This window comes from Chiloscyllium punctatum, chromosome 14 (assembly GCF_047496795.1).
Source record: "Chiloscyllium punctatum isolate Juve2018m chromosome 14, sChiPun1.3, whole genome shotgun sequence".
Lineage (NCBI taxonomy): Eukaryota > Metazoa > Chordata > Chondrichthyes > Orectolobiformes > Hemiscylliidae > Chiloscyllium > Chiloscyllium punctatum.
Window position 1 is genome coordinate 782,336 of NC_092752.1, and position 24,587 is coordinate 806,922.

The 24,587-nt window shown below is 42.9% G+C and overlaps 1 protein-coding gene across 2 annotated transcripts in view; it reads left to right on the forward strand.

Annotated features, from left to right (window-relative positions):
* Window positions 1–24,587, forward strand: part of LOC140485526 (polycomb group RING finger protein 3) — a 212,901-nt gene that overhangs the window by 59,410 nt on the left and 128,904 nt on the right. For both annotated transcript variants that reach the window (XM_072583706.1, XM_072583708.1), the window contains one exon: window positions 4,376–4,493. In XM_072583706.1, coding sequence (XP_072439807.1) covers window positions 4,376–4,493 — 118 coding nt within the window. The remainder of the gene's footprint in view (window positions 1–4,375; window positions 4,494–24,587) is intronic.

The window sequence follows — 24,587 nt, forward strand, 5'->3', positions numbered from 1 at the left end:
TTTCTTTACTCAGAGTAGTAGGGGCATGGAACACACTGACTGCAACAGTCGTAGACTCGCCAACTTTAAGGGCATTTCAGTGGTCATTGGATAGGCATATGGATGAGAATGGAATAGTGTAGGTCAGATTGGCTTCAGATTGGTTCCACAGGTTGGCGCAACATCAAGGGCCTGTACTGCGCTGCTATGTTCTATGAGGTACAAGTTCAAACCTTCGGTTCAAGCTGTGAAGTGCAAAAGTGATTATAATGAGAATTGGAAAAGGCAGAATTTGAAGAGACTGAATTTTCAATGTGGTTTGAATTTCCAAATGTAGCATTCAGAGTCACTTTTTACTTTTGAGAAAGTAAGTTAGGAATACAGTCTTTCATTATGGCTATTTACTTTCCACATTGTGCCATCTTTAATTTCGGGTCGAATTAAAATCCAACAAAGTATTGGGCAGAGCAAAGGAAGGACTTGGATTTTGGTCATCAATGCAAACTCTTTTCTCACTAACCCTGTGTCTGATAATAACCAAAGTATTCACAAACTTGATATCATACTTAACTCCAAAGTGAGATTCTGACTCCCCTATTCTCACCCCTTTACAAAGATCACCCACTTCCAGCTATTGTTTCATCTATCACTCCTCTGCAGACATTTTCACATTCCTCCATGTATCATCTCTCCCGAGCTTCATACTGTCTTCCAGTCACCACCCCCTCCCCCCACCCACATCATTGATGAAAGATTTGACCATCTGGCTTAATATAACTTCAGTACCAAATTTTGTATTTTAATGTTCCTGTGAAGTAATTTGCGATGTTCTATTCTGTCAAAGTGCAAGGTATTGTTCTTCATTTATCCATATATTCCTGAAAGTATAATCTCAAAGCATCTCGGAGTTTTGGCTGTATCTTCCTGTTGTAACAATTCTTTGTGTTCTAACTGCTACTCTACTCACATCATCAAGACTGCAGTGCAGCAATATTTCTGTGCAGTGATGCTTTTTTGATTTTGAGCTTCCACGTATTTGAAGCACTGGCTATCTTTGTTTCCATTGTTAAATTGATTTTTTACTCGTTGATAAGAAATTGCACTTCAAAATTATTGTGTTGAGATGTGCTGAGATCATATGAAGTGCTGAATAAATGCCAGCTTCTTCCAAAACTAGCATTCCAGGTAAGTTCAGCTGATCTGCCCCTCCACAGTCTCTCAAAAATACAAAATGTATTCTTATCGTGGCTTTGCACTCTATTTCTCATGTGACAGATTAAAACATTGTTGTTGCAAGATGAATTCTGCATCATTCCTTTAACGTTGAATGAGAACATAGTTTCAGGGATTTTGACACAAATGTTGTGCCTGGCAATTTTATAAGAAAGCCTTGGTAAACTAATCACTTCTCCTTTTGGAGCTAAGCACTTTAGACTATCGGATGAACAACAAATTTCAGATGTCAGTATAGTACCAAGAAAAAGTTAATCTCCCAGTAACCTGGGGTCAATATTTAACTCTCAACTATCATCGTTAATAAGCCAATTATTTGGTTAATTTTCATTATTCTTCTTTTACTTTAAAAGTACTTAATTTACTGAGAAGTACTTGGACATTTTCTGAGGTAAAGTGAGGGGTTGTATAACTGTTATTTGTGTCACTAAATCATCCAAATTACTTAAAGCACCTTTTACAAGCAGAGCAGAGACCATCAATGGTTTCAAAAGGAATTTGGATGGACACTTGAAGTGAATCGTGTTGCAGGGCAATGAGATGAGAACAGGGGAATGGGACTGACTGGTTTGCTCTTCAGAAAGCTGACACGAACTTGGTGACATGAATGACGCAATGTGTTGTAAATGACTCCATGATTGTTCTCTTTTTTTTTGATGATGTATAGCTGTCCTAATTAGGTTTGCATTTTTAAGGTGTAAGTACAGACTGAACCGGAGAACGTGATCACTTTATTCCATTTTAAAACTTGATACATATGTTTTATAATTTGTACCAAAACAGTGCTCATTAGGTTGAGGAAATATGTGTCTGCTTCTATATCAGATCTAAGCAAATAAGAAGCAAAATCAGTGATCATGTGTGAGATGTGAGCATAGCTCCGCGTTGCATTAACTGCTCATTACTCGCAAACTATTGCTATTCAACTTCCTTCTGTCAGGTGCCGAATGTGTCTGCTACACTGTAGGCCATTTTTTGGCATTATCCATGAAATTTACCGACTGACTTTGTTTTTCTGACCACTGATGTTTAAAATTGGAAATGTAAAAACCTCATTGCTACTTTTAACATTAGGTTGAGTGACTGACCCTTCTCTGTGGCCAATAATATTTCCTCGTCTTCAGCTGCATGTAGTAAAACCCTCTGGCAACCCAGATGCAAAGTTCATGGCATCAGATGTATTTACGTGACCTTTCTGTGGACAGTGTTGCACACATAGTCAAATTCATATTAATTTGTGTCGAAGAGTGTGGTGCTAGAAAAGCACATCCGGTCAGGCAGCATCCAAGGTGTAGGAGAATCAACATCAGGAATGAGGCTTGTGGCCCAAGGGGTGAGAGGTAAATGGTAGGGGGCTGGGGCTGAGGGGAAGGTGGCTGGGAATGCGATAGATAGATGAAGGTGTGGGTGAAGGTGTTAGGTCAGAGGAGGGTGGAGCACATACGTGGGAAGGAAAGTGGACAGGTAGGACTGTTCAAGAGGGTGGTGCTGAGTTGGAAAGTTGGAAGTAAGATAAGATGGAGGGAGGGGCAATGAGGAAACTGGTGAAATCTACATTGATACAGTGTTATTGGAAGGTCTTAAGGCAGGATAGGGTTAGGGTTAGGGAGATGAGGTGTTCTTCCTCCAGGCTTCGGTTGGTTAGGGTTTGGCGGTGAAGGAGGCCCAGGACTTGTATGAGCTTGGTGGAGTGAGAGGGGGAGTTGAAGTGTTTGGCCACAGGGTGGACGTGTTGTTTAGTTTTTCTCTGAAACGTTCCGCAAGTTGGCATCCTGTCTTCCCAATGTAGAGGAGACCACTTCGGGTGCGACGGACACAGAAGATGATGTGTGTGGAAGTACTGGTCGGATGTGGAAGGATCCTTTGGGGCCTTGGCCAGAGATAAGGGGAGAGGTATGGGTGCAGGTTTTGCACTTTTTGTGGTGGCAGGGGTAGGTGCCAGAGTGGAGGGTAGGTTGGTGGGGGTACGTTTCTTTATTTCCCCTCTCCCATCTTATCCCATATCCTCCAACTTGGCACCATCCTACCTGTCCATCTTCCTTCCCACCTATCCACTCCACTCTCCTCTCTGACCCATCACCTTAACCCCCACCTTTATCTACCCATCACATTTCCAGCTACCTCTTCCCCCCCACCCTCTCTCCCATTTATCTCTCAGCCCTCTTGGGCCACAAGCCTCATTCCTGATGAAGAGTTTATGCTCAAAACTCCATTCTCCTGCTCCTTGGATGCTGCCTGACCGACTGTGCTTTTCCAGCACCACACTCTTTGACGCTGATCTCCAGCATCTGCAGTCCTCACTCTCTCCTAGTTGATTCATGTTAGTTGCCTTTTATGAACAACCTTTCAACTACAATAGAAAATTGGGTTGAGCTCAAACTCCTAATTCTTGCACTGGACAAAAAAAACTCTATTAAGTTGATATGGGACTCTTAAAAATTTCACACAAAGTCAGAAGTCCTCAAAATGTCAACAGCGTTAGTAAAGGAGTTGATGAATGCTAAATCAGGTGTTTCACGCAGTGAAGTACTGTTTAGATTTAGTGTTAGGAGTTGAATGGACAATTCACCAGCGGTTGCACAGTGCATTTATAAAATCCCTAATAAATGTGACCCTTGGATAAAGTTCATTGGCATTACATTATGAGCTTTTCGCAAAGCAAATGCTGTCAATTTATCATGTTTTTCCATCTTGATTGCCAGTTGTAGGCATGCTGTTTCCCACCAGATTGTGCACACGTCCAACTTTGCAGCATAATTTCTTTAACTGTACTTCATGTAATAATTGTTGCTTAAAACACTGCAGAGCACTTTATTTGCCATAATAGTTTGGTCCTGTTGTAATGTCTATTGTTAACATTCGAGTTTTCTCAAATAATTATAGTTTTCAGTCGCAATTTTCAGCTTGTTAAGCTGTAGTTGTCATTTATTCTCACATTTTCTTGAAAGTGGGAGTTCAACTTCTAAGATTTGTTTGTGAAATTGACTTTTAGTATTTGGAAGACACAAAGTAAAAGCTGTGAGTTTTTGAATTTCTTCCAAATGAGACAAATTTTGACAGGCTTTGTAATGATGTGGTAATTTGAGATCTTCTTCACTCGCCATTTATTGTCTGTTTAAAAATGTAGCAACTTTTATTGAAAACCTTATTTGTTTGTTTCTAGGGTGCAAAGATGCTGACTAGGAAGATAAAGCTGTGGGATATTAATGCTCACATCACGTGTCGACTTTGCAATGGATATCTGATTGATGCTACCACAGTTACAGAGTGCCTACATACCTGTACGTACCAGAATCAAATTTTCAAGGTTTAGCTGATTAGTTAGTGATGTTTAGTTCACAGGTATGAGTTTGATTATTCTCTTAAAAATATTGCGAGTTAGAGTCACTGATCAACTAATCTATAACTTTGATAAAAGGAACTGTTACCTTCCTCCATCTGAAATTGGAGTTCTCGTGTCTGTGACAGGAACAACTGAGAACCTAAAAGAAATATTTGACTTTCTGCAAAACTTGAAAAAAAATTCTTCAAATAATTGCTTGTTTTGCAAGGAGGTAGCGAATCTTTCTGTCCTGTGGTCTGTTCTTGTGAAATGTTAAAAAGCCTTCCTCTGTCTAGATACAAATCACACTTGAATGCCAGCCTGGCCACTTGAATAACTTCCCAATAAAACATGGCAACCCTCCCCAGTAAAGCTGACTAACTCCAATTTGATGACTCACTTACTCAACTACGACCCCTTCCCACTCTCAACAAGCCAACTACATCACTGACCACCTGACACTACCACAACTCAAACAGCCACCTCTGTTTCCTCCCCTCCGCCCTCTCTTTCTCTTACTCTGACCACCCCCTCCATCTGTTGGCTTCCCCTCTTGCTCTCCCCTGTCTTGTCCCAAATACCTCCCCTTTCTCCATCTCCACCCCTGCAAAACCCAATATCTATTTCTTTTTCCTCCCTCCCAACTCCCACATCCTACTACTTTCTGTTTTTCTCTCTCATTCTCTCACGCTTTCTCTCTCGCACTCTCTGTTTCGTGTTCTATCTCTCACTGTCTCTCCCGCGCTCTGTGTCACAAAATCTCCTGAACTGTACCTGAATGAATGCAGCTGCAGTGAAGTGGAATTGTGTTCTCCCCTTCTGAACCTATTTGTGCCCAACAGTCTTTCTCTGGAAGTTCTGCACTGTTTCATGAACGCTTCAGCCATGATGGCAAAGTAGAATTGTAAAACGATCGCAGAATGATTAGGTCACTGAAATGTTTGTGGATAGCAAGAATGAACTCAGCACTATGCTGGTCTGCACATTTGAAGACTTACTTCCGTGTATACAAGTGTAGCATTAGTTCCAAATATTACCACTAGGTGGTGATGCATTCTCCATTATTCTGACAGAGCTGGTAAAAACCACTTGGGAATGTTTGCTTTAATTTTCAGTCCGATGATACAACTCAGTAGTGCCCTTCGATTTTCTGTGCTCAGTTGTTTTTATTTTGTGATGAAAAGCGGTATTGACTTTGACCATGGAACAATACTTATTGGATATCCTTGGGTAAAAGTTGGCATTTTTAGTTCAAATGAGATGTGGTTCCATATTTCAACACCGCAATTTCCCCTCCCACCTGATCAACTATGCCCTCCATCGCATTTCCTCCACTTCCCACACCTCTGCTCTCGAACCCCGTCTGTAACAAGGGTAGAACCCTTTGGTCCTCATATTCCACCCAAAAATCTCAGATATGGTGCATTATCCTCCACCATTCTGGGGGAGATAGGACTAATACAAATTGGACAGCCTACACTTGGTCTGGACTGGAACCAATGTACTTGGGAGTATTTTTGCTGATGCTGTTGGGCTGATTTCAACTCTGAGCAGGGAGATGAGAACCAAATGAAGAGGAAGAAAGAGGCTTACATAAGGTTGAGGAAACCAGGTTCAGACAGAGCGTTGGAGGGATTCAGGATAGCCAGGAGGGACCTGAAGAAAGGGATTAGGAGAGCTAAGAGAGGGCATGAAAAATCTTTGGCGGATAGGATCAAGGATAACCCCAAGGCCTTTAATGCGTATGTGAGAAACATGAGAATGACGAGAACGAGGGTAGGTCCGATCAAGGACAGCAGTGGGAGACTGTGTATTGAGTCGGAAGAGATAGGAGAGGTCTTGAACAAGTACTTTTCTTCAGTATTTACAAAAGAGAGGGACCGTATTGTTGAAGAGGAGAGTGTGAAACGGACTGGTAAGCTAGAAGAGATACCTGTTAGGAAGGAAGATGTGTTGGGCATTTTGAAAAACTTGAGGATAGACAAGTCCCCCAGGTCTGACGGGATATATCCTAGGATTATGTGGGAAGCAAGAGAGGAAATTGCAGAGCCGTTGGCAATGATCTTTTCGTGTTCACTGTCAACGGGGGTGGTACCAGGGGACTGGAGAGTGGCGAATGTTGTGTCCCTGTTCAAAAAAAGGAATAGGGATAACCCTGGGAATTACAGGTCAGTTAGTCTTACTTTGGTGGTAGGCAAAGTAATGGAAAGGGTACTGAGGGATAGGATTTATGAGTATCTGGAAAGACACTGCTTGATTAGGGACAGCAGCACAGATTTGTGAGGGGTAGGTCTTGCCTTACAAGTCTTATTGAATTCTTTGAGGAGGTGACCAAGCATGTGGATGAGGATAGAGCAGTGGATGTAGTGTACATGGATTTTAGTAAGGCATTTGATAAGGTTCCCCATGGTAGGATTATGCGGAAAGTCAGGAGGCATGGGATAGAGGGAAATTTGGCCAGTTGGATAGAGAACTGGCTAACCGGTCGAAGTCAGAGAGTGGTGGTAGATGGTAAATATTCAGCCTGGAGCCTAGTTACAAGTGGAGTTTCGCAGGGATCAGTTCTGGGTCCTTTGCTGTTTGTAATTTTTATTAATGACTTGGAAGAGGGAGTCGAAGGGTGAGTCAGTAAATTTGCAGATGATACGAAGATTGGTGGAGTTGTGGATAGTGAGGAGTGCTGTTGTCGGCTGCAAAGGGACTTAGATATGATGCAGAGCTGGGCTGAGGAGTGGCAGATGGAGTTCAACCCTGTCAAGTGTGAGGTTGTCCATTTTGGAAGGACAAATAAGAATGTGGAATACAGGGTTAACGGTAGGGTTCTTAGTAAGGTGGAGGAGCAGAGGGATCTTTGGGTCTATATTCTCTAACCACTCAGGTGGTTAGAGCTTGTAAGAAGGCCTATGGTGTATTAACATTCATTAGCAGAGGGATTGAATTCAAGAGTCGTGAGGTGATGTTGCAGCTGTACAGGACCTTGGTAAGGCCACATTTGGAGTACTGTGTGCAGTTCTGGTCACCTCACTTTAGGAAAGATGTGGAAGCTTTGGAGAGGGTGCAGAGGAGATTTACCAGGATGTTGCCTGGAATGGAGAATAGGTCGTACGAGGATAGGTTGAGAGTGCTAGGTCTTTTCTCATTGGAATGGCGAAGGATGAGGGGTGACTTAATAGAGGTTAATAAGATGATCGGGGAATAGATAGAGTAGACAGTTAGAGACTTTTTCCCCGGGTACAACAGAGTATTACAAGGGGACATAAATTTAAGGTGAAGGGTGGAAGGTATAGGGGGATGTCAGGGATAGGTTCTTTACCCAGAGAGTGGTGGGGCATGGAATGTGCTGCCTATGGGAGTGGCAGAGTCAGAATCATTGGTGACCTTTAAGCGGCAATTGGATAGGTACATAGATAGGTGCTTAAGCTAGGACAAATGTTTGGCACAACATAGTGGGCCGAAGGGCCTGTTCTGTGCTGTATTGTTCTATTTTCTATGTCAGTGGACAGTAAGGAGGTAGTAACTAAAGCCTGTAAGGAATTAGATAACGAAGTCAGCATGACTAAGGAGAAGAGTAGGCAGGGAGCAGGTGATGAACACAAAGGGACTGGTGGTCTGAGGTGCATTTGTTTTAATGCAAGAAGTGCAGTAGGTAAGGCAGATGAACTGAGGGCTTGGATTAGTACCTGGGAGTATGATGTTATTGCTGTTACTGAATGCAAGGTGATGCATTTTGGAAGATCCAATTCAGGTGTGAACTATACTGTAAATGGAAAGCCCTGGTGAAAATTGATGTATGGAGGCCTGGGTGTTCAGGTCCATTGTACCCTGAATGTGGTACTGAAGGTTGATTGAGTGGCCAAGAAGGCATCTAGCATGCTTTCTTTTATCGGACGGGATATTGAGTACAAGAGTTGGCAGGTCGTGTTACAGTTGTATTAGACTTTGGTTCGGCCACATTTGGAATACTGTGTACAGTTCTGGTCACCACATTACCAAAAGGATGTGGATGCTTTAGAGAGGTTGCAGAGGAGGTTCATCAGGATGTTGCCTGGTATGGAGGGCACTAGCTATGAAATGAGTTTGTGTAGATTGGGATTATTTTTATTAGAAAGACGGAGATTGAGGGTGGACCTGATTGAGGCCTACCAAATGAAGAAAGCTATTCAGAGTAGGGGACTGAATAGCTAGGGATCAAAAGTTCAAGGTGAGAGGGGAGAAGTTTAAGGGAGATATACATGGAAAGTTCTTTATGCAGAGAGTGGTGGGTGCCTGCAACACGTTGCCAGCGGAGGTGGTAGAGGTGGGCACGGTAGTGTCATTTAAGATGTATCTAGACAGATACATGAATGGTCAGGGAGCAGAGGAATACAGACCTTAGAAAATAGACAACAGGTTTAGATGGAGGATCTGGATCGGCGCAGGCTTGAAAGGCCGAAGGGTCTGTTCCTGTGCTGTAATTTTTTTTGTTCTTCTTTCTTTGTTCATTTTTGCCAGCTACAGTCAGATCTCCACCATCAAAAATATATTGCCCTCCCTCCCTCTATCTGCGTTCCGCAGAGACCATTCTCTCCGCAACTCCCTCATTCGGTCTGCGCTCCCCACCAACTGACTGTCCACACGTGACACCTTCCCTTGCAGCTGCACAAGGTGCAAAACCTTTGCTCACACCTCCCCCCTCAACTCTGTCCAAGGCCCTAAAGGATCATTTTACATCTGGCAGAGATTTTCCTGCACATCCTCCCACCTTATTTACTGCATCCACTGCTCTTGATGTGGTCTCCTTTATATTGGGGAGACTGAGCACCAACTCGCGGAGCGATTCAGGGAATATCTCTGGGCAGCACATGCCAACCAACCTCACCATCCTGTGGTCAACCACTTCAGCTCCCCCTCCAATTCCCCAAGGGCATGTAAATCAAAGCTACCTGCCAACTGGAACGTAGAACAGTATAGCGCAGTACAGGCCTTTCGGCCCTCAATGTTGCGCCGACCTGTGAAACCAATCTAAAGCCCATCTGGAGGAAAAATACCTGATCTTCTACCTTGGGATCCTACAACCCCAAAGCATCAACATTGCCTTCACCAATTTCCAAGTTTCTTCCACCTCTCCTCACCACCAGCACCTCATCCTAGATCCACCCCTCCAACTTGGCACCACCCTCTTGACCTGCCCTATCTGTCTGTTTTTCTGTTTATTCACTCCAACTCCCGACTGACCTATCACGATCACTTCCTCCTGCATCCACCTATGGCTATGCCACCTTCCTTTACCCCAGCCCCACTACCCTATATATTTCTCAGCCCCCTTCCCACTCCACATTCCTGATGAAGGGCTCCTCAGATGCTGCCTGATCTGTGCTTTTTCCAGTTCCAAGGTTTTTGATTTTGAGTTTTAAGTTTTATGTAAAAATGTGAGAGGTCGCCTAATGATTGAGTAATCTTTTGAGGAGTTGAAATTCATGCATGTCCTTGGGTAGAGCAATGTACTTTAGCACTGTGGCTTTACTTCTGTTTTGCCCTGAGGTGAGGAGGGAGAGGTAGTCCTGATTGGTGCAACTTTGCAGCAGCCTGTTGTATTTGAAAATTCTTTCCAGCTTACCCTTCTTTGCTCCTGTTCCTCCATGCCACTGCTGCTTTCTTACTCAACTTGCAACATCTTTCAATTGCTTCCTTCCCTTTGCCTACCTTTTTGCTGAATCCCTGTTCACAGTGAGGTCATGGGAGAGAAAGCCATGAGCAGAAGGACAGACAGATGGAGGAAATCAGCTTGCGGAAGAGGTAGCTGATAAGTAGCAAATGGAAAGAGTTAGGATTGTGTGGCCAAATGTTGGAGGATCAACCTAAATGTGAAATACATGGAAGATTGACTAATATTGGATCTTATGGGCAAAGATCAGGGTTGACTTATACATAAAATGAGCTGTTACTTCAATATAAACGGTAAAACGAGCACTTCATACTAAAGACTCTGTTGATACCAGTTGCACTGTCCAAGGAGAGAAATGTAAAGATCCTGTAGTTTATGGTATAGTTATTGCAGAACTGTGTGAAGTTTCTTTGTTTGGAGCTTATTTTCCATGTGATAATTCGTGAAGAATATGTAAGTCATTGTTTTTTGCCATAATGATTGTAAGTTGAATGAGTTATGATTTTAGTTTGTTGCTAAAAATTAGTTTACTTTACTGGTGACTTTAATTTGTAAATCTGTACTGTAGCTAATTTATAAAAGAACAAAGGTATCTGGGATTTTTTTAGTTGAGAATGGTAGACAATTTGAGCACAGTACATATTTTCTAATCAACTTATTTAGTGATGTTATATCACATTGTTGGAGCAGGTATAATGTGAACCCAGACCTCCTTCTCCAGAGGTAGAGACACTACCACTATGTGACAAGAACTCTGTGCAATGTATAAAATGACGAATATTCCTTGTTTTTTTTTATTCAGGATGTGGGCATTGTTGGTTAGGCCAGCATTTATTGTCCATCTGCAATTACCCATGGGGCAGTTAAGAGGCAACCACAATGTGTGTGTCTGGAGTCACGTCAACGCCAGATCAGATAAGGATGGCACTTTCTTTCTCGAAAGAACATTAGTAAACCAGATGGGTTTTCCTGACAATTAACAATGGTTTGGTGGTCATTATCAAATCCTTAATTCCAGATTTTTATTGAATTCAAATTCCACCATCTTCCATGGCAGGATTTGAACCTGGATCCACAGAACAATCCATGGGTCTCTGGATTCACAGTATAGCAATAATATCACTAGGCCATCACCTCCCCTATAATGGGCAAGCTAATATAAAGACATGTTAAAGAACTTTTGTGGTGCAGTCTGGAGTAAAGATAAACAGTTATGGGCCATCAGCATATGATGACTGTATCTCTGGACAAGGATGTTCAGGTTCAAGTCCCACCTACTCTCAGAGGTGTGTAATAACGTCTCTGAATAGATTGATCAGAAAATATCAATGAGGACACGGGGTGCCTAGAATGGAGGCTAAATTGGATATAAAAGTTTTGGAAAACACATTTTTTCCACAAGTGAAATAAGTTACTCCATGGGGTACCCAGTCAGTTAGTGTTTAACAAGAAGTGACTCAATATGCTTAGTTACCTTTTTTTGTGTGATGTGGGCATTGTTGGCCAGACAATTATTTATTGTCCATACATAATTGCCCTTTAACTGATTGGCTTGCATGGCCATGTCAGAGGACAATAAAGACTTAACCACATTGTTGTGGATCTGGAGTTATACATTGGCCAGCACATGTAATGATGGCACATTTTCTTCCTAATAGAACATTAATGAACCAGATGGGTGTTTGCAACAATCAACAATGATTGCATGGTTGTCAATTTTTTGAACTCCACTTTTTTGTATTAAGTTGGACTTCTTTGAAGATTTAACAAACAATATGGACTTTGAGGAGCTTGTAGATATAGTGTATCTGGACTTCGAGAATGCATTTGATGCAGTGTTGCACAAAAGGTGAATAAACAAGATAAACTGGGGAGATGACAGTCAAGTGATATTATCACTGGACTATTAATCTAGAGACCCAGATAAAGTTCTGAGGACCCAGATTCAAATCCTGCCGTGACAGATGGTAGAAATTGAATTCAATTAAAATCTAGAATTAAGGGCTAATAATAATTATGAATCCATTGTTGATTGTTGGAAAAACTTATCTGGTTCACTAATGTCCTTTAGGGAAGGAAACTGCCATCCTTAATTGGTCTGGCTTTTGGGCGGCACGGTGGCACAGTGGTTAGCACTGCTGCCTCACAGCGCCAGAGATTCGGGTTCAATTCCCGCCTCAGGCGACTGACTGTGTGGAGTTTGCACGTTCTCCCCGTGTCTGCGTGGGTTTCCTCTGGGTGCTCCGGTTTCTTCCCACAGTCCAAAGATGTGCAGGTCAGGTGAATTGGCCATGCAAAATTGCCCGTAATGTTAGGTAAGGGGTAAATGTATGGGTGGGTTACGCTTCGGCGGGGCGGTGTGGACTTGTTGGGCCGAAGGGCCTGTTTCCACACTAAGTAATCTAATCTAATCTACATGTGACTCCAGATCCACAGCATTGTGGTTGATTCTTAACTGCCCTCTGAGCAATGAGGAATGGACAATAATTGGTGACCTAGCTAGTGAAGCCCTCATCCTGTAAGTGAATTTCTTAAAGAAAATCACATGAGGGTTAGGGGTAACTGGTTAGTTTGAACAGAGGATATAGCAAAAAGTCAGGATAAATGGGTGTTTTTCTGGTTGACAAAACGTAACTAATGTGGTGCCACAAGGTTCAGTCTCTGACCTCAACTATTTATAATCTGTATTAATGATAGGGATGCAGCAATAGAAAGTTCTTGAGCCACCTTTGTGGATGGCACTAAAGTAGGTGGGAAAATAAGTTGCAATGAAGAAATAAGAAATTTATAAATGAATGTGGACAGGTTAGGTGAATGGACTGAAATTTGACAGATAACATTTAATGTGGATAAGGTGAGGTTATCCATTTTGGTTGCAGGAGTAGAAAAACAGCTTTTAAATGGAGAGAAACTTCAGAGTGCTTTGGCACAGAAGGATCTGTGTGTATTTGTGCATGAATCTATGGCTAGCACGAGTGGACATAGCTATAAATTGAGGGGTAATAGATATAGGACAGATATCAGAGGTAGTTTCTTTACTTGGAGAGTCGTATGGGCGTGGAACACACTGTCGCCAAGTTTAAGGGCATTTAAATGGTCATTGGATAAACACATAGATGAAAATTGAATAGTGTAAGATAGATAGGCTTCAGATTGGTTCCACAGGTCGACGCAACATCGAGGGCCGAAGGGCCTGTACTGCACTGTGGTTAGAATCGCTACAGTGTGGAAACCGGCCCTTAGGCCCAACAAGTCCACACCGACCCTCCAAAGAGCAACTCATTCCCCCTAAATTTACCCCTGACTAATTGACCTAGCCTACACATCCCTAAACAGTATGGGAAATTTAGCAAGGCCAGTTCACCTAAACTACACATCTTTGGATTGTGGGAGGAAACCGGAGCACCCAGAGGAAAACCACACAGACACGGGGAGAATGTGCAAACTCTGCACGGACAGTCACCCGAGACTGGAATCAAACCCGGGTCCCTGGCACTGTGGGGCAGCAGTGCTAACCACTGAGTCCCCATGCCACCCATAATGTTCTATGTTCTATGAATCGCAGAAAGTCAGTATGCAGGTACACCTGGCAATAAGTAAGGCAAATAGAATTCTGGCATTTATTGCTAAAGGCATAGAGTATAAAAGTAAGGAAATATTACTGTCATTGTACAGGGCATTAGTGAGACTGGAGTGTTGCACACAAGTTTTGTCCCCTTACTTGAAGAGGGATGTAGCTGCATTGGAGATAATTTGGGGAGCTTCACTAGATTGAATCCAGAATGAAGAAACATTGAGCAGTTCAGGTTTACACTCTAGAGTTTAAATGGATGAGCGATCTAATTGAGGTAGAGAAGATGCTTAAGGGGATCGACAACATGGGTGTGGAAAGCATGTTTCCTCATGGGGCAATCTAGAATGAGAGGTTAGGATAAGAGATAGCAGATATAAAACTGAAAAAAGGAGAAATTACTTCCCTCAGAGTTGTGGATCTGGCAAACTCACTATCTAAGAGTGTAGTGGATGCTGAGTAAATTTAAGGTCAAGAGAAACAAGTTTTTAATTAGTAATGATTTGAAGAATAATAGAGAGCAGGCAGGAGAGTGGAGTTGAAACTGAGATGAGATCAGCATGATCGTATCAAATTGCAGAGCAGGCTCAAGGAGCTGAATTGCTTACTCCTGCTCCTGGTTCTTATGTTCTTAATAAGTTGAGTTATATGCTGATGGTCCATAACTGTTTATCTGTTGCTAGAGTTGTGATAATGTAATAAATAGTAATTTTTATATGTACGGTAACCTGATCCATGTTTTTTATCAGGAGGGTTAACAGAAGACAGGTAAATTGGGCAATTTTGCATTCTTTTAAAAGTTTACAACTTTTGTGACGATGCCGAGAATGGCAGGACTTGATTTTCAATGTACTACCCCAGTCAGTTATGACACGCATAAGAGCTGTACAGTGCATTGGGTTCTACCATCTTGGGGCAGTATGGTGGCTCAGTAGTTAGCACAGCTGCCTCACAGCGGCAGGAACCCAGGTTCAGTTCCAGTCTTGGGCAACTGTTTGTGTGGAATTAGAACATTCTCCCGGTGTCTGAGTGGGTACACTCCTTATACAAATCCATACCCACAAGGATGTTTCCTCCCACAATTCAAAGATGTAAAGGTTAGGTGGATTGGCCATGCTAAATTGGTTATAGTTTCCAGAGATGTGCAGGCCCAGTATGGATTGTCCATGCTCAATTGCTCATAATAGAGACAAAAAAGCTGCAGCTGGAATCCAAAGTAGACAGACTGGAGACTGGAAGAACACAGCAAGCCAGGTGGTGGTGGGGTCTAGTTGGAGTTGGTGGAGGTGTTTCAGGATGATGTGTTGGTTCCAGAGACTGGTGGAGTGATAGGTGAGAACAAGGTGGACACTGTCTTGATTGTGTTTTGGGTTTGGGGTTTAGAGCAGTGGAACGGGGAATGGAGGTGGTGTGGTGGAGGGCTGTCTGGATGACAGAGGAGAAAAAGCACATTGTTCGAAATAGGTGGATATCTGGGGTGCTTGGGAATGGACTGTCTCGTCGTCCGAGCAGATACGGTATAAGCGGAGGAAATGGGAGAATGGGATGCTGAAGTTCTTGCAGGATACTGGGCCTGAGGAGGTGTAGTTCTGGTAGTTATGGGAGTCTGTGGGGTTGTAGTAACTGTCGCTGTGGAGACTGTTGCCAGAGATGGAAATGAAAAAGTCAAGAAAGGGGAGGGAGGTGTCCAAGTTGGACCAAGTGAATTTGAGGGCATGGTGGAAGTTGTGGGCAAAGTTGATAAACCAGGAGAAAGTGAGGACTGCAGATGCTGGAGATCAGAGCTGAAAATGTGTTGCTGGAAAAGCGCAGCAGATCAGGCAGCATCCAAGGAACAGGAGAATCGACGTTTCGGGCATCAGCCCTTCTTCAGGAGTGAGGAAAGTGTGTCCAGCAGGTTAAGATTAAAGGTAGGGAGGAAGGATTTGGGGGAGGGGCGTTGGGAATGCGATAGGTGGAGGGAGGTCAAGGTGAGGGTGATAGGCCGGAGTGGGGTGGGGTCGGAGAGGTCAGGAAGAAGATTGCAGGTTAGGAAGGCGGTGCTGAGTTCGAGGGATTTGACTGAGACAAGGTGGGGGGAGGGGAAATGAGGAAACTGGAGAACTGGACAACAAGTCCACACCGCCCCGCCGAAGCGCAACCCACCCATACCCCTACATCTACCCCTTACCTAACACTACGGGCAATTTAGCATGGCCAATTCACCTGACCTGCACATCTTTGGACTGTGGGAGGAAACCGGAGCACCCGGAGGAAACCCACGCAGACATAGGGAAAATGTGCAAACTCCACACAGTCAGTCGCCTGAGGCGGGAATTGAACCCGGGTCTCTGGCGCTGTGAGGCAGCAGTGCTAACCACTGTGCCACCGTGCCACCCACAAACTTTCCGACACCATGACCTACCTCCCACTTGCCCACAACTAAACTGCGACCCATCAGGCCAAAATCACTCGCACTGTCTGTGCCCTCATTGCCTCCGGTGATCTCCCCTCCTCAGTCTCCAACTCATAGTCCCCCAACCCCGTACTGCCCGGTTCTACCTGCTCCAAGATCCACAAGCCCAACTACCCCAACCAACCAATCATCTCAGCATGCTCCTGCCCCACCGAACTCACCTCATCCTACCTCGACTCCATCCTCTGGTCAGGCACTTCCCACCTACATCCGTAACACCAGCCACACCCTCCATTTCTTCTTTAACTTCCAGTTCCATGGCCCCAGTGCTTTACCTTCACTCTGGATGTGCAGTCCTTATATGTGTTCATACCCCACAAAGATGGCCTTCAGGCTCTCAGCTTCTTTGTCTCCAACAGACCCATCGGGTCCCCCTCCACCAATACCCTCCTCCGCCATGCTGAACTGGTCCTCACCTTCTAACTTTTCCTTTACCTCCTCCCATTTTCTCCAAATCCAGGGGATGGCCATTGGCATCCAGATGGGCTCCAGCCACACCTGTCTCTTTGTTGTCTATGTCAAACAGTCCCTCTTCATTACTGACACAGGCACTGTGCCCCAACTCTTCCACTGTTATATCGATGACTGCATTGGTGCAGCGTCCTGCACCAAGGCTGAACTGGATTGGTTTATCAACTTTGCTGAAAATGTGTTGCTGGAAAAGGTGGTGAGAAGATCCAGAGAAAGCACAGAGAACTAAATGTAAGCAATGCAGAGAAGGAAAGTGGAGAACTGAAAACAGTAGAGAGGATATTCAGTTTTTTTCTATTCATTATGCATTTATTTACAATCCCTAATTTCCCTTGAAAAAATGGTGCTGAGCTGCTGCAGTGAACTACTGAAGTCTGTATGACTTAAGTACATAAACAGTGCTGTTGTTGATGGACTTCCAGGATTTTGACCCAGTGACACGAAGGAATAGCGATATAATTCCCGAGGAACTTGCAGTTTAAAGTGTCCTCCTGCATCTTTTGCCCTTGTCCTGTAGAGATTGTAGGTTTGAAAGCTGCAATTGAAGGAGTCTTGGTTAGTTCGGGCAGTGCATTGCTCTGCATTGGTGGTGAAAGAAGTGCATATAGAAGGTGGTGGATGCCAGTCGAGTGGGTGCTTCCTTCTGAATGGTGTTCTGGTTCTTGGGTGGTGTTTAGCTGTATCCTTCCAGATAAGTGGAGAGTATTCCATCGCACTCCTGACTTGTGTTTTGTGGTATGTAGGCACTGGGATGACTGGGTTGCATTGCTCTGAATTCCCAGCTTTCAGTCTGCTCTTGCAGCTCAACTACATATACGGCTAGTACAATTCAGGTTCTGGTCATTTATAAACACAGTGTATTAATGTGATTGAAGATCAAAGAGTGATGTGTTCTGGAGAAGACTCAGACTCAAAGTGTTAACTTTGTTTCTGTTTCTGCAAATGCTCCCAAACTTGCTGACTTTGTCCAGCATTTTCTGTTTTTGTATCAGGAGTGATGCTTAGGTAATCTCTTGTTAGAGATGTCATTGCCTCGCACTTGTGTGGTGCAAATGTTAATTGTAACTTATCAGGCCAAGCCTTGCTCTTGTCTAGGCCTTGCTGCATGTGAATGTTTTTTTTTTGACTCATTCTTGGGATGTTGAAGTTGCTGGTTTGGCCAACGTTCATTACCATCACCAATTGCTGCAGTCCATGTGCTGTAGGCCTGCAATGCCATTAGGGAGGGTGTACCAAGACTTTAAACCAGTGATACTTAAGGAACACCAATATACTTCCATGTCAGGATGGTGAGTGGCTTGGAGGGGAACTTGCAAATGGTGGTGTTCTCATGTGTCTGCTGCCCTTGTCCTTCTGGATGGAAGAAGTCGTGGGTTTGAAAGTTGCTGCCGAAGGATCTTTGGTGAGTTGCAGAATTATTATAGTGCAGGAGGAGGCCATTCAGCCCATCATGCCTATTATCTTGTATACGCAGAAATGGTTAGCTTCAGTTTCTGAGGAATCATGAGTGTTGCTGAACATTGTGCAATCATTGGGGAACCTTCCCACTTCTGACCTAATGGTACATGGCAGGTCATTGATGGTTGGGGCTGAGGACACTACAGAATAAATGCAGAGATGTCCTGGAACTGAGATGACTGGCCCTCAATAATCATAGGTAAAAGTGAGGAGTGCAGATGCTGGAGATCAGAGTCTAGGTTAGAGTGGTGCTGGAAAAGCACAGCAGGTCAGGCAGCACCAAGGAGCAGGAAAATCGACGTTTTGGGCAAAAGCCCTTCATCAGGAATGGAAGCAGGGAGCCTCCGAGGTGGAGAGATAAATGGGAAGGGGATGAGCCTGGGGAGAAGATAGCCAAGAGTACAATAGGTGGGTGGAAGTGGTGATGAAGGTGATAGGTCAGTTTCCTTATTTCCCCTCTTTCCTCCCCCCCCCCCCCCCCCACTCTACCCCAGCTCCAACCTTCCAGCTCAGCACCATTCTCATGACCTGTCCTACCTGCCAACCTTCCTTCCCACCTATCCACTCCATCCTCCTTTCTGACCTCTTACCTTTATCCACCTGTTTGGTCACCATCTCCGAGAACTCCAAAGGTTTGTGAGGCACGATCTACTCTTCACACAAAACCATGTTGACTATCCCTAATCAACTTATTCCTCTCTAGATGAGTATAAATCCTATCCTCCTGTATAAATCCTAAATTCCTGGAGAATCCTCGGATAAATCTCAACATCCCAGGGGACTTATCTATTTTCACACTTTCCAGAATTGCTAACACCTCCTCCTTGTGAACTTCAATCCTATCTAATTTAGTAGCCTGTATCTCAGTATTCTCCTCGACCACATTGTCTTTTTCTAGTGTGGATACTGACGAAAAGTTCATTTAGCACTTCCCCTATCTCTTCTGACTCCATGCACAACTTCCCACCACCATGCTTGATTGACCCTAATCTTACTCTAGTCATTCTTTTATTCCTGATATACCTATAAAAAGCCTTAGGATTTTCCTTGATCCTATCTGCCAATGACTTTTCATGTCCCTTCTTCTTAGCTTTCTCTTTAGGTCTTTCCTGGTGGAAATCTGAAACAAACTGTTCTGGCAGATCTGTGGAGGGAGATAAAGAGTTAACATTTCAAGTCTACTGTAACTCTCCTCCAGAACTGGTGGATTATAACTAACTTAAGAGGTCTTCTTCTTTCCCCCTGATGTGAGAAGAAATCTGATACATTTATTATTGTTGTATAATTGTTTGCCGCGAGGTTCTCAAATGATATGGATTTGTGTTACAACTTCACTCATGGTATGCAGAAATTAACATGAATCTTTAATATTGTCAGGATTCAAGAGCTACTAAAATACATGTTAAACACATTGCAAACAAATTAATCTTTGAGTGCAGCGGTCATTTAACCCTCAAGTTGTTTTTTTTAAACCTAACTGACAAAATATTTGCCTCAAGTCTTCTACTTACTCTTTCCTCCAGTACAGAATTGATAAACTATTTCTCTATTCTGTCATTGGCTGTTTGCTGGTAAGCCATGTTCCATCGTGAGTAAAATATGAGTACTTCAAGCCAAAATTTGACACAAGCTCCCTGCACATTAAAAGCTGACCTTGCCAGCCCTCAGTCTGTGAATTGCTATTGCTGTACTTTGGCTCCGACTAGATTTTTAGAATTTATTTGTGGAATGTTGGTGTTACTGGCTAGGCCAACATTTATTGTCCATTTCTAATTACCCCTTAAACTGAGTTGCTTGTGGGGCCATTTCAAAGGACAGTTAAGAATTAACCATATTGTTGTGGATTTGGAGTCCCATGTAGGCTGGATTTCATTCCGTAAAGAGCCATGTTATTTTTTTTCAGCAATTGACAACAATTACATAGTCATCATCAAATTGGCTTTTAATTTCACAATTTTTATTTAAAGCAAATTTCACAATCTCCCTTTTGGGATTCAAATCTATGACCCCAGAGCATGTGTTTGAGTTTCTTGATTACTAATCCAGTCACATTTTGATCCACTCACTGTGCCTCCCTGTCTAGTTACTGATCTTTTCATTAAAATCCAGTTCTGGCTGCTGTGCGTTGATTGTCTCGTTAATGAACAGATTTGTAACTGGTCTCCAATGTATATGCACTTTTTGGGAGCAAGCATATGAACTTGACTTTGTGTGCATTGACCATCTCTTGGCAAATCTTTTTTCATATTTCAGCAGGTAACTCATCTGGACAGGCTACATCATGTCAAGGGACAGTCATGCAACTTTTTAAGAGATTTAAAATAATCCTTTTTACCTCCTATTGTCAGGAATAGTATGGCGGTAATGGACCAGTGCTCCTTGTATTGAAAACTGGGAAACACTACCGCACATTTTCATCCAGTCTGAAAAGCCGCAGTTCATCATTACTATCTGCTTGTTGCACCTTAGCTAATACTTGAATCCATGTTGATATTGATACTTTAATTTTTTTTGCATTTTTTTTATTAAACACTTCTGGAAAATAAGATTAATGAACAGTCTGTAGAGTATGAGTAATAAATATGAGTTGGAGTGTTTTGCCTTTTCCTGTATTCTCACAACAGCAAATGGTGGTATATCATTTATGTCTAATGTTTTTAAGATGCCCATTTTATTGGATGTGGTTTTTGATAACCAAGTGAAATTGTATAAATACAAATCAGTCAAAGCCTGTCCCGATCACTCCGAGGACACCCATGCAGATGCAGGAAGAATGTGCACATTCCACACAGGGAGACTCCCAAGGCTAGAGTCAAACTCAGGCCCCTTGTGTTCTGAGGCTGCACTGCTAACCACTGTGCCACCATACCACCTAGGTTATTAGGCAGGTTAGATAGTATAGCCAATGACAAAAATCCCAAAGATACATTTTACAAATTTTCTTTGAGTATCTTTGTTCTTGTGGTGTTGCTCCATGTAACATGTTCAAAGCCAAACTGAATTTTCCTGCAACAAAAACAGAAGTTGCTGGGGAAACTCAATAGGTCTGGCAGCTTCTGTGGAGACAAGGCAGAGTTGAAGAAGAGCCACTGGATCCAAAATGTTAACTCTGTTTTCTCGTCACAGATGCTATCAGACTCCTGGGTTTCTCCAATATTTCCTGTTTTTAATTCATATTTTGAGCATCTGCAGTTATTCACTTTTTAAAAACATTCTCCCAGATTTTGTTCATGAATACTTAATGGAATTGATGTTATCAATCAGCAGAATCTTCCTAAATTTAAATGATTTTTTAAACCACTTCATATCTTGTTAAACCAAGGAGACTGATGCAAAGACAAATTTGAAGATCACCTAGTTAATAAAGATTTGGTAAGTGGTTTAACTTACAAGAACAAGTAAGCAATTTGTGAACTTAGTGACTTGCTTAGGCTAGAATCAGTACCTTAGAACATGGGGATGACCACCATTATTGTTGGGGCCAATTAATATAACTTTCTGTGCTTTTCATGGTTGCATATCAATGAAGTAGTTTTCTTCGATTACATTTTACTTTTGAGTCACTTCCAACCTCACTGAAGTGTGTTATGCACTGTGGCCAAAACCTATTGTTTGAGAGTTAGCAGAGCTTGGCTTGGGGGTTAGCACTGCTGCCTGACAGCGCCAGGGACCCGGGTTCAATTCTAGCCTCAGGCAACTGTCTGTGTGAAGTTTGCACATTCTCCCTGTGTCTGTGTGGGTTTCCTCCGGGTGTACCGGTTTCCTCCCACAGTCCAAAGCTATTCAGGTTAGGTAAATTGGCTCATAGTGTTCAGGGATGTGTAGGTTAGATGCATTAGTCAGGGGTAAATGCAGAGTAATAGGTTTGGGGAATGGGTGTGGTTGGGTTACTCTTCGGACGGTCAGTGTGGACTTGTTGGGCTGAAGGGCCTGTTTCCACACTGAAGGGAATCTATGATTCTTTATATCAAAACTGAGTCATTTAGTTGCATTTTTTCCTCCTATTGGAATTCTTTTGCTTAACTTATGGATCTTTGACACTAACATACCTTTCATATCTCTTATATAGAAACAAAGAAAATAGAAGCCAAGAGTAAGCCATTTGGCTTTTTGAGCCTCTTCCGTCGTCATAGAACTCATTACCTTATTCCTGCTTTCTTCTCATATTGTTTGGCCCCTAGAGCGAGAAGAACTATTTGTAACTTCTTGAAAACATTTAATGTTTTGGCCTCAACCACTTCCTGTGACACAGAATTCCACACGCTCGCCAATCTCTGGATGAAGAAATTTCTCCTGTTCTCAGACCTAAATGGTCTACTCAGTATCATTAAGCCTTAACCTTTATTCTGGACTCCCTGGTCATTAGGAGCATCATCCCTGCATTCCAATTAGTATTTTATAGGTTTCTGGGAGATCCCTCCTCTTCTAAACTCCTGCTATATCATCTTAACAATCCAGTCTGTCTACAAAAGTCAGTCTTGCCATTTTCAGGAATCAGTCTGGCATGCCTTAGTTGTATTCCCTCCATAGCCAGAACATCCTTCCTCAAAATTGCACACAGTTCTCCAGGTGTCATGTCTGCAAGTCCATGTACATTTTAGCAAGATGTGCCTGCTCCTGTATTCCTAACCTCTCGCTGTGAAGGCCAACATACCATTTACTTTCCTCATGTACTGCACCTATGTGCTTGCTTTGAACCACTGGTATACAAGGACAGCCAGATCTCGTTGAACCACCCCCTTTTCCAATCTGTTGCCATTCAGACAATAATCTGCTTTACTGTTCTTGCTGCCTAAATTATACATTTATTCACACTTTAAATTATCTACCAGACATTTACTTGCTCACTCAACTTGTCCAAATCACATTGAAGCATGTCTGCCTCCTCACAGCTCAGCTTCCCACCGAGCTTTGTGATGTCTGCAATCTTAGAGGTATTGCACAGCGTCCCTTTATCTAAACCGCAAATATATATTGTAAATAGCTGGGGACCAAGTACTGATTGCTCTAGTACCCCACTGGTCACTGGCTGCCACTCAGAAATGAACTATTCATTTCTACTGTTTATTTCCTGTCTGCCGATTAGTTCGCTACCCCAGTCCCAAGCAATTTAATTTTGGACACTAATCTCTTATGTAGGACCTCATTGAAAGTCAAGAAAATCACATCTGCTGGTTTTCCCTCATCAACTCTACGAGATAATTCGAAAAAATTCTATTTGATTTGTAAAAGATGATTTTCATTTCATAAATCAATGTTGACTCTGTCTAATCCTGTTGCTGATTTCCAAATGAGCCAAAATATTGTTGTCTAACAGAACACCACAGCCTGTAGCCACCAGTATGCACCCCGACAAAGATCACATTAGTCTAGCTCTCTGTCCCCATCAGTTTCCCCAGTCAGTCAACTTAAAGCTTTTAGTTTGCTTTGACTGACACCCAGTTTGCTGCAGCACAAAGCGAGTGTCAAACCTGTGATCTTTCTAACTAGAAATGCTCAGGTTCAGACTTGGTGCACATTTGCTATATTTGTTTAAGGAGCTTCTGATTTAAGGATTGAAACTAAATTCCACCAGGTGTTGGGTTTTGATCCCATGTCTCTGCCATTAATCTGGACCTCTGGGTTATGAGTGACGATAGAATAATGATACCAATTCCACCCAATGAGCGACATCAGACAAGTAGTTTAGAGGCAGTGGAGAATGGAAGAATCTACTAAGAGACCTGTGTTGCATGACAGCATTTGAAGATGAATGTAAGTGAGAAGTGGTAACGTGAGAAGAATTGATCTTTGAGGTAGCAGGAAAAAATGTATTTTGGATGATTCTGTGACTATAATAAATTAAGTAATAATTGAACCGGTGGGTGCAGTTCCATCCAACTGCTTGATGTTAGAAAACAATGGTGCAATGAACTGTGTCAAAGGTTGCAGTCAGTTTGATAAGGATGAGGAGGGAAAGTTCCCTGATGTTGGTCACATAGTATGCTGCCTGTAACTTCGATACAGTATGGTCCTAAAATGGTCCTGTGGCGGTGGTAGCAACTTAATTGGAGAGATTCAAACATGAACTTCCATGAAGGATTGATGTGGATTTAGGAGATCTCAGTGTGTTCCAAGACTTGAAAAGAAAAGGATGTTGGAGATCAGGGAGTGACTTGCAAGGGATGTGGAGTCAAGCATCTGGTTTTTTGAGGGTCTTGGTTATAATGACGGGTTTGAATGAGTGAGATAGTACCTGAAGAAAAGTATAAGTAACATTCTCAGTCTGTGAGCCAAGAAGGCAAATTGGGTAGTAATTTCATGGGAATCATGTTGAGGGAGCAAAGGTGGATCATGTGGGCAAGGCAAGTTGTAGAATGCATGATGTTACATGGGACTGAAGCTCGAAAATGATGCAAATTCAAGACTAGGGCAAGAGTAACTTGCATGAATGTTTGGTCTGTGTTCTCAGGTA